The sequence below is a fragment of the Carya illinoinensis genome, chromosome 10 (genome assembly GCF_018687715.1).
Source record: "Carya illinoinensis cultivar Pawnee chromosome 10, C.illinoinensisPawnee_v1, whole genome shotgun sequence".
Classification (NCBI taxonomy): domain Eukaryota; kingdom Viridiplantae; phylum Streptophyta; class Magnoliopsida; order Fagales; family Juglandaceae; genus Carya; species Carya illinoinensis.
In genome coordinates this window covers 3,603,901-3,614,092 of record NC_056761.1, presented here as the reverse complement: position 1 = coordinate 3,614,092, position 10,192 = coordinate 3,603,901, and the positions used below count along the sequence as shown (strand labels likewise).

The window sequence follows — 10,192 nt, the reverse complement described above, 5'->3', positions numbered from 1 at the left end:
ACCAAACACAGCTGATGCAGCATTCCTCCATAAAGAAGTTGTCGTTTTCCTTCCTAAAATCTGCACCCCATTTTCTGTTGGTAACATTTTCTCGGATTTTGACTCGAGCATTTGGTGTCTACGATTCACAATCTGTCTCCATTTTGTTCAAGATCGGCGATTCTGTCTCTGTCGGTGATGTGTACATCGTCTTCTCTCGTGTTTTTCATTTTCCTGCTTGAATATCTGCACTAGTTCTATTATTGCTGATTTTAATTTAGAAAGGGACGGAAATTCTGCTTTTCTTTTTTTTTTTTTCCAGATTTTTCTGACATTAACTTGCCCCTCTTATCTCAGATCATCTCTGTTGGCGGACGTGCCAGCTTGCCATGTGAAGGCGTGCACCTCGGGGGGCAAACGGAGAGGCACCAAAAGGGGATCCTGGAATTGGCCTACCGTTAGTGTATTTTATTATTATTATTAATATTTATTTTTTAAATGTTTAAAGAAGTCTTTTTTTTTTTTCTTTTTTCTTTTTAAAATTTTTAAAAAATGTTAAAACAAAATAAAGAAAAACAAGTAGCGGTCAGCCCAGCGGTAAGCGCTTGGCGGTCGAGTAGCATTCTCCTTTTCCTCTGTATCAGTCGTTAATATACAATTCACATTCAGCGCTCTCTCTGTCTCTCTCCATTCCATTTCAGACATGGCGGCGACGATCTCTCAGCTCTCCTGCTTCTCTGCAGTCAACCGCAGTCTGAAGTTGCAGAGGTTATCATATCTAAGCCCATCACCAAAGGTACTTCTCTTAGCCCCCCATTCGAACACCTCGCCAAGAAATTTGATCCAAATAACAAACTATTCGAGATTTCATTTTTTTTCCTTAATTTTTTATGCTGCCGTGGTTTTTTTAAAGCCGTAGAATACAACCTTGATTCAGCCAAATTCTGATCTACACGGCTTCCTTGGCGTTATAATAGTATTTTTGCTCGTTTTCGGATGGTAAAAATGTCTCCTTTCCTGAAATTTAGTAATTACGGGCCATGTATAATTCTAGATTAATCATAGAAGCGAGCAGAATGTTAGTCTTTCTATTCGTGTATAATCTTTGTGGACTTCTCTCCACACAATGTAATTAAGATATATTAATTGTAGTTAAATTCTTGGGTTGGCTATAACTAGAAGGCTAGTTTGTCTTATCGAGACTTTATGTGCGATTTTGATCCAAGTCCAGCGTTCTGTTTTTGAGAAAGCTTGTAATTTGGTTTATCAAGCACATTCGGAATATGTTTTTTTAGCTGGGAGTGTTTGCTATGGTTCATTTGCGTGTCATTTGTGCTTTTCTTTAACTATTTGTATTGGAATTCCCTCGCAGTCATACCACATCAATATGCTACTGGTCTGATAACGCAATCGTGTGCGCCATGTATGGCGTAATTTAATAGTTATATGAAAACATCTCTTGGAAATTTTTTTTGTAAGAGATTTTATTCTTAATGGCAAAAGTAGGCAAAATTTTCATGTTATTATCATGAAACTGTCTCGGGGAAGATTATGCGTGGTGATAAGATCTATAATTTTCCATCTAGTTCACAGTTTTGATGAGCCTTGAAGGGCGTCGGACATATGCTTCCAGTTCTGAGATTAAGACTAGTGTAAGCTATACAGCTGGTGCATCTAATTCACAAGGTGAAGGAATAGCAAATTCATATCCGGATTTTCAAGATGTTTCTGTAAAGTCAGGAACGGGTGAGCCAGTGCAGGAAAATGGTGTCATTGAACAACAAAGGGCTGCAAAAATCCATGATTTTTGTTTTGGCATTCCCTTTGGTGAGTTTGTATCGATTCTATAAACACGTCCATTGTCCCATTTGCTGCATTAAAAAGACTTGGCAGATAGCTCTCACTTTTTACATCATACTATCTTTTTATTTTTTATTTTTTATTTGATATACACGAAATGTCTTTTTTGTGAGTAATGTACAATAACATATGCAAATGTTTATTGGAAATGGTTTCCATAGTCATATTAAATTCAATTACTTTTTAGGGAATGAATTAGATAGATTGATCTGGCTATCTATACATATAGGTTGGACAAAAATGTCATATGTATGGATCCATCTGTATTTGTTTATTCCTCTATGTACAGGTTTATATTTATATTGAAGTTCCAGATATTGGCACTGAAGTCCCGTCTCTCTCTCTCTCTCTCTCTCTCTCTCTCTTCCCCCCCCCCCCCCCCCCCCCCCCTTTTTCCCTCTCTTCTGTGTCATTTGTGATTTTTTGACTTGATTTGTAAATTTACTTCAAAACTCAAGTGTTTTTGGCTGCACAACTCAAACCTTAAAACAAAATTAAACACGTTGTGCAAGCAAATGTAGATAACTGTTAGCTATGACTAATAAAGCAAGTCATTGATTAGATAAAATGTTGGAGAGAAGTCCATGGAAGCCTGTTAGAGGAGAATTAGAGTCAAAGCAGATAGGGGTTTGCTTAACTATCTTTAAGCAACCCTTGGTATTGCAGAGGGCTACTGGGATAGTGTCACAAAAAAACTCAAATTCACCAGAATAAGGAAATCTGAACCCATCAACTTATTGTCAAAGAGGGTTTTCATTTTATTTGTTTTGCAAGGTCAACTTTTGTGGGCCATGATCCATGTGGACATGGTAACCTGGCTATTCTCTTGAAAAGATTGAAATTATAACGTACCTGAGTTGGTTTAAAAAAAGAAAAGGTACCTGGGTTGGTTGTTATTGGCCAAAGAAGTTTTGAGAAGTTGTTTTGTGATGTATTTTTAGTCTCAAATGTGACATTGGAATGTAATGATCGAAGATAGTTGTCCAGATGCAAATCCCCCATACGGTAAACTCTCAAGTTACAGGTTATGCTCTTCATCTTTTGGTTCATGACTTACAGGAGGCTGCCCCACTAGGCATTTGCTACAAGATCGTTTTATTGTATAGTTTTTAGTCATAAGCTGAATATATACTACCATAAGGCAAACTCTCAAGTTACAGCCGAATATATACAAGTCCCCATAAGGCAAACTCTCAAGTTACAGGTTATGCTCTTCATCTTTTGGATCATGACTTACAGGAGGTTGACCCACTAGGCATTTGCTACAAGATCGTTTTATTATATAGTTTTTAGTCATAAGCTGAATATATACTACCATTTTGTCTGTTTAATTTTTCTATTAGTCATTGTCTCTGTAACTTGACTGACTGGTGTAAAGTTTGAAATTATATCTTGTCACAGGTGGACTTGTTTTGAGCGGTGGGCTTCTTGGCTTTGTTTTCTCAAGAAATCTAGCGACTCTGAGCACCGGTGTGCTCTTCGGAGGTGCTTTGCTAGCTCTCAGCACCTTTAGCTTAAAGATCTGGAGGCAAGGGAAATCCTGTACACCATTCATTCTAGGACAAGCAGGTTCTGATTTTATCTGCGACTTGGAGAAATTCTGAGTTGTCCAATAGTTTTGTTGTTGTCTATGTTTAAACTACATGTTCACTTCTCCTGTTTTGAGATCATTTGATTTAAGTACGTGTATACCTGCAAAATTTGCAGCACTATCAATAGTCCTCCTCTGGAAGAACTACCAAACCTATTCACTGGTAGTGCAGCAAACCAAAACTTCTTTTTATTCACTGGCCAGTTGATTTGTTGTTTCTAACTTTTTTGTATTGGTACTATGGGTGCAGACAAAGAAGATATTTCCACCAGGGTTTTATGTTGCTATTAGGTATATCCGATTGAAAATGCTTTTATTATTATGACTACCCTCTTTTTGGTAAAGGAGTTGAGCTTCTAGATTCTGGTTCGACTTCTCTAAAGTGTTCTGTTTTTTGTCCTTCAAAGTGCTGCAATGCTGTGCTTCTATTCGTATGTGCTGATCTCGGGAGGAAACCCACCACCAAAGAAGCTGAAGTCATCTTCTGGTGTTGCATCTTGACACGAACAAAATAGGCTTATGTTGCTTATGTTGACATGAACAAAATAGGCTTGGGAAAGTAAGTATGAGTTGATCAGCTAGTGTGTATTTCATCTTGTCTTGTAGAACTGTTTCTTTATGTAAACAAGTGGCAGAATTATGATGTCATAGTTTATTATGCCACCAGTGAAAACAGCCGGTTCAATATATGGCCTGTAAATGGTGAATGTGCCTTTTGCATCAAAACAGCAATAAATACAAATGAATAAAGAAAATCAATTCAGTCTTAATTTCTTGCTTTGAGAATTTTGGCAATATTTTCTTGCTGGGTTCGGAAGTTGGAACTAAGTTACCTATCAAAGACAAAAAAAATATAGAATTGAGTTACCACTTAAGTCTTGGTTTTTGTTTTGTGTTTAGGCTGAGATCACTCCACTATTATTTAATATTTTATCGTTACTTTTTAATTACTTTTTTTTTTACTACTATTTACAAATCTTCTGAGATTAACTTACTATCCAATCGTAACCTAAAGCAAGTTGCAAGAAGTCACCATTTTTCTACATGGCGAAGTGCCAAGGCAGGTCCAAAATTCTCCTAGCCAAAAAATAAGTCTTCTTCCTCTTAGAAGTCCCTACTAATTATAATGCAGTACTTGGGTGTACGTTACTTCTCATCGCTGTTTGGTTGGAAACCAATCAAATTCCTCTTAACCCTATCTCTTTTCATTATTGGGAAGTCTCGTCATCATGTGGTTCTCCACTCAGGAGATCAGTCGAGGTACTTAATAATGGGAGTGATGAGCTGTACATTTACCAATGTGCATCTTTATTTGTAATATTTAGAAAACTTAACTACTTTGTTAAGTTGAAGAAATAAAGATTATATTCATAAATGATATGGACACTTGAATTATCTGTGTCCTAAAACCTTGATGTTACCTACTCATCATTTGTAAGATTGGGCCAAAAATAAAAGTTGGTCAAACCAACTTAATTACTAAAGGCACCCATGTTATGAATGTGACAACCCTAAGAAACAGACATAGCACAAAACAAAAAAGAAAAGATGTGGCTAAGATTGATATGCGTTTTTCGAAAGAATTAGGACCATTGGTGGCAGTGCTCCTGTTTTACAACACTAAAGGCACCTTTCTTATGTGTCAATAAGCATGTTTTTACATATATATATATATATATATATAGCCTCTCCATGACTCTCTCTCTCTCTCTCTGTGCATATACACACACTTATGCGGCATATTCCTTTTGCTTTGAATCCGAGGGCCCATTTGTGTTCGAGGTTTCTAGAGTTCGATCTCCTCATGTCATGTGAAAGGGTGAATCCCTATTATATTTCTCTTTAGTTTTCAAGGCATGAGAAATTGACAAACATTAGTCCCTGCGTGGGTCTAGGCAGCACGTGATGCATGGATGATATCCTAATGCATGTCAAAATGATGTGGAAAGACAGTGACAAATCAACACCAAACATGCACATATTTTAGAGATCCAAAAAAGTAAGTAGTCACGCCAAAAAGAAATAACAGAATTATATAAATCTATTATCTAAAACTAGCATGCGTGTTTTTCAAAAGTCTCTTTACATCGACTCCAGACTCAATTATGAGCATCCTGTTTTCTACCCCACGTCCGTACTACTACTGCTGCTGTATATGCATGATAATCACCACCTCTTCTCATCTCTCTCTCTCTCATCACCCACTCACCCGCCACCCAAAAACTCCAAGTAGCGTGAGTGAGCCATTACCAATACATTTTCTCCCTTCTCTTACTAATGTATAGCAATTTTAGTACAAAACAGAGGCGGCAATCCACATTGGCAAAGGTCCTCTTTTAATAAATTAAAAAAAAAATTGATGAGTATTGGGTAAGAGTTGATACAAGATCCGGTAAAAAATGGACCCCTACCAAAGGTGAAGTCCTCGACCGTAGACACAAGACTCGGCCCGAAACTATTTTTGGCAAACATGATATATACTTATGATCAAAATATGCGACCAAGTACTTGATTATTATAAGGAAATTTCTCCACAACACTAGATATATGTGTGTGTATCAACTGTCTTCTGAAACCGTTGGTTCAATTCAATTTTGGACATCGTGTTAAATTGAATTGATCTAATTCGATTTTTGAATTCTAAGAACCGGAACGATTGGTTCATCCAATAAATCTAAACTTTAGAATTTTTCAGTTTTTTATTTTGGTTTTAAAACTATGATTTAATTTTGGGCTAGTTGGTTTTGCTGACCCAAATAAATAATTATATTAGTCCAAATATAAGATTTAGAGCTTAAAACATTATTTTCAGCTCAAAACACTATGCACATGTAACTTAATATGTACTTGTCAATATATATATGTTATGCTTATACTATATTATATATGTAAGTATGTAACTTAATGTGTAAGGATAAATAATATGTTGATAACTTAATATTTATATTCATATTTTAGAATAAGTTTATATCTATAAGCAATTAGATTAAAATTTTATATTATATTAAGTTCATAATATGTATAATACATACATATATATAATATAAAAAGTTAATTGCATCGGTTTGCTGGATTTGCCAGTTTTTTGTTTCGGCCTCTGAGCCCTGAGGTCCACTTCAGAATGCACAAGTTCCCACTAGCTAGTTATTTACTGCAGTGCTGGCATCCAGATTCTGGATGGGGAAATCCTTTACTGCACTGGTCCTTTTCTACATGCAGTGTTGGTCCTTTTCAGAATGTACTAATCCTATTCCCCACCAACAGAAAACCGTGGGAATCACGTGTAGATCACGTGGTGTTTGAGGCCCTCACAAACTCATCTGTTTTTTTTTTCTCTTTTTTGAATTGAAAGGATATTCGAAGTTCTTGTCAACACGTGAACAATTACTGAAAAGATAACACCAGATCCTGAAATTATTTCAATCTAATCTAATCACCCCAGTGGGATTCACAAACCCTCCTAAAGCTTCCAGTCTTTCAAATTTTTGTAACATCCTGGCCAGTATACGAACAAGAACTTCCTTAAATAGATCAGCTAGCCGTTTAGAAATCAATTACAGAAAGAAGTCAAGGAGGTCAGAGTTTTGCATAATGAAAGCATTACTAAATTACTCGATAGAGACAATAGACCGACTACCATCAAAAATCAAAGTTGGTGACTGGAACAGAATGATAACCATGCATACAATAATAGCAAGTGCCTTAATATGCTTTCTTTTTTCTTTCTTAGTACTCTCACTCGAAATTATTGAAGTTAGCCCGCCCCAGAAGAGAGAGAGGGCAGAACTCCACTGGCAGGAGGAGGACCCAATGAGCCGACACCCTCACACACTTGGCGGTGAAAGCATGCAACTCAGTAGGGGCCGTTCTGCCGATCACTCAAATGATCGGAAAGTTAAATACCAATACCAATGCACAAACATCTGACAACAGAGCACTCGTGCAGTACATTCATTTTCAAAAGTTGTCATATGATCCTGACTGTGACTCGTACACTACAAGGTACCATCGTTACTTAATAGGTATATGGCAAGACAATGCTCTCTCGTCGCCATAAATGGCGAGGTAAAAGGAAGAAATTGTGGTTATTACTGTGGGGGGAAGAACCAAATCTTCGCTTTTTTAGTGACTGTTATATCCTCAACTTCGAAGCACAAAGAGGTAAAAAGAAAATCCCACAAGATTGAAGATGGGTGTATATACAGAGTCGTCACTGGACGTGATTGACTGTGCCGACCAAATCCCTTTAAATTCTCCTCTCTGCCTTTCAATTCCTTGGGCTCTTCCACACCTCTCCTTCTACTTTGCCTCACAAAAGAGAGCAAAGCGAAAGATCTTTCTCCCTCTCACCCTTTCTGTGTCTCTCTCAACATATCCCAACAAAAGATGGGGTCACCACCTTTGTGCTTCCTCAAGCAGATCACCATTACAGAACTAAAAATTTTCATGATTTTATTCATAAGCTGTATACTTGATGAAACCAATATATGTTCTAGCGACTCTTTTGGCACCCTAAAGGTTCCACCTCGTTCAAATTCGACCAATATTCTTTCATCACTGGAAACACTTCCTCTAGATGGTTACTTCAGTTTTGAAAACAATCACCATGCAGCCAGGGACTTCGGCAACATGTATCATTTCCTCCCTTCAGTAGTCCTGCATCCAAAATCAGTGCTTGATATTTCCACCACGATAAGGCATATTTTCCAGATGGGTTCTGCTTCGGAGCTAACAGTTGCTGCTAGAGGCCGTGCTCACTCTCTCCAGGGTCAAGCTCAAGCCCATCAAGGCATAGTTATCAGCATGGAATCACTTCAGGCACTAGAAATGCAAGTTCACACTGGGGAGATGCCTTATGTGGAAGTTTCAGGTGGCGAGTTGTGGATAAATATTCTACATGAGACTCTTAAACATGGGCTGGCACCTAAATCTTGGACAGATTACCTTCATCTCACCGTTGGGGGTACTCTATCAAATGCAGGAATAAGCGGGCAGGCATTCAGGCATGGACCCCAGATCGATAACATCTACCAGCTGGAGGTTGTCACAGGTATTCTGTCAATCCATTGAATCCCTCCCAAAAAACACGTTTATGGTACAATGTGGCTCAATCACAGATCACTAATAAGTGCATAACACTATCATTTCACTAAAAGCCATAAGTATTCCAGTATGTTCAATATTTTGATCCTTCTGAAATTACAATAACACCTCTCCATACACAGTAATGAGATGTTCGGATAGTGAACTTCTAACCAGTTATTGGAAGAAAAATTAAGCAAAGATGCAATACAGAACTAAAAGTTACCACAAGCTCCACTTCCAAACCATGGGTCACAACTAATATAGATAAATATTTTGAGTGCAGGAAAGGGAGAAGTGGTTACCTGTTCAGAGAAGCAAAACAACGACCTCTTCCATGCTGTTCTTGGTGGCCTTGGACAGTTTGGCATAATCACTCGAGCTAGAATTTCTCTTGAATTAGCACCAAAGATGGTAAGGGTACATTTATATTCTTTGATGCATATCCAAGGCTATATAAAAGCTCCTCCCTCCATAAAAAAACCATTTACTTTGGACAGGTGAAATGGATTAGAGTGCTCTACTCAGAATTCTCCATATTTTCCAAGGATCAAGAGCACTTGATATCATCCGAGAATACATTCGACTACATCGAAGGATTTGTGATTATAAATAGAACAGGACTTCTTAATAACTGGGTATCTTCTTTCAGTCCCAAGGATCCACTTCAAGCCCGTGAATTCAAGTCAGATGGAAGAACTCTGTACTGTCTTGAAATGGTCAAATACTTCAATCCGGACGAGACTAAAACTATGAATCAGGTGAGACTTGAATAGAAACTATCACATTGTACTTTCAATAAATATGTACACAATTCTTATACAAAAACATTTGAAATGCAGATTACTGAGAACTTATTGTCAAAGCTGAGTTATATTCCATCCACACTCTTCCACTCAGAAGTTTCTTATGCGAGGTTTCTGGATAGAGTGCATGTGTCTGAGAAAAAACTACAAGCAAAAGGTTTATGGGAAGTTCCTCACCCATGGCTGAATCTTCTCATCCCTAAGAGCAGAATTTCTGACTTTGCCAAGGAGGTCTTTGGCAACATTGTTACGGAGACAAGCAATGGCCCTATCCTTATCTACCCAGTCAACCAATCCAAGTACTTATCCAATAGCTCCAATTATTTTGTAGATATTCTCTTGGAAATCATAATCTCAACCTCATTTTCCCCTATTTCTGTGTTATAGGTGGAACAATAAAACATCTTTAGTTACCCCAGATGAAGATGTTTTCTACCTAGTGGCATTCTTATCCTCCGCAGTGCCTTATTCTACAGGAACAGATGGCTTAGAGCACATTTTAACCAAAAACAAAAGGATTCTAAACTTTTGTGCCACAGCCCAACTTGGAATGAAGCAATACCTGCCCCACTACAATACACGAGAAGAGTGGCAAACTCACTTCGGCTCCCTTTGGGAAGTATTTTTACAGAGGAAATCAGCCTATGACCCTTGGGCAATTCTTGCTCCTGGACAAAGAATCTTCCAGAAAGCAACACGCACCTCATGATGCATTAGTGCTGGCCACACATATGAGCCACATAGTATAGAAATGACCATAAAATAGTAAATTAGGACAGAATATTGTAAACATCTTTGCCTTTCAATAACAATTGTAAGCAAAACAAGAAGGTTGTGGACCATTTGAAACCTTTGTCGGTACTTTGGTAGAAAA

At 37.6% G+C, this 10,192-nt stretch overlaps 2 protein-coding genes across 5 annotated transcripts; both read left to right on the top strand.

Moving 5' to 3' along the window:
• On the top strand, window positions 1-4,200 carry LOC122279869 (protein FATTY ACID EXPORT 1, chloroplastic). 4 transcript variants are annotated; one of them, XM_043090753.1, is made up of 8 exons: window positions 1-170; window positions 337-436; window positions 681-775; window positions 1,566-1,806; window positions 3,241-3,408; window positions 3,547-3,593; window positions 3,681-3,721; window positions 3,838-4,200. In XM_043090753.1, exons 1-8 carry the CDS (start codon window positions 15-17, stop codon window positions 3,929-3,931), a joined length of 942 nt encoding a protein of 313 aa, XP_042946687.1. In that variant the 5' UTR covers window positions 1-14; the 3' UTR covers window positions 3,932-4,200. The 4 variants fall into 4 exon arrangements, with proteins under 4 accessions (XP_042946687.1, XP_042946686.1, XP_042946688.1 ...); XM_043090752.1 differs by having other exon boundaries at window positions 1-179; XM_043090755.1 differs by having other exon boundaries at window positions 32-174.
• Window positions 4,201-7,136: 2,936 nt separating this feature from the next.
• LOC122279126 (cytokinin dehydrogenase 1-like) lies at window positions 7,137-10,160 on the top strand. The gene is made up of 5 exons (XM_043089484.1): window positions 7,137-8,480; window positions 8,799-8,926; window positions 9,013-9,273; window positions 9,355-9,617; window positions 9,706-10,160. Exons 1-5 carry the CDS (start codon window positions 7,817-7,819, stop codon window positions 10,025-10,027), a joined length of 1,638 nt encoding a protein of 545 aa, XP_042945418.1. The 5' UTR covers window positions 7,137-7,816; the 3' UTR covers window positions 10,028-10,160.
• Window positions 10,161-10,192: the final 32 nt, after the last annotated feature.

Coding starts and splice junctions, on each gene's coding strand:
- LOC122279869 (XM_043090752.1), top strand. CDS start 15: ATGCAGCATTCCTCCATAAAGAAGTTGTCGTTTTCCTTCCTAAAATCT. Junction 180..336: donor ATTCTGTCTCTGTCGGTGAT/GTGTACATCGTC, acceptor CTCTTATCTCAG/ATCATCTCTGTTGGCGGACG. Junction 437..680: donor GATCCTGGAATTGGCCTACC/GTTAGTGTATTT, acceptor ATTCCATTTCAG/ACATGGCGGCGACGATCTCT.
- LOC122279126 (XM_043089484.1), top strand. CDS start 7,817: ATGGGGTCACCACCTTTGTGCTTCCTCAAGCAGATCACCATTACAGAA. Junction 9,274..9,354: donor AGACTAAAACTATGAATCAG/GTGAGACTTGAA, acceptor TTTGAAATGCAG/ATTACTGAGAACTTATTGTC. Junction 9,618..9,705: donor TACCCAGTCAACCAATCCAA/GTACTTATCCAA, acceptor TCTGTGTTATAG/GTGGAACAATAAAACATCTT.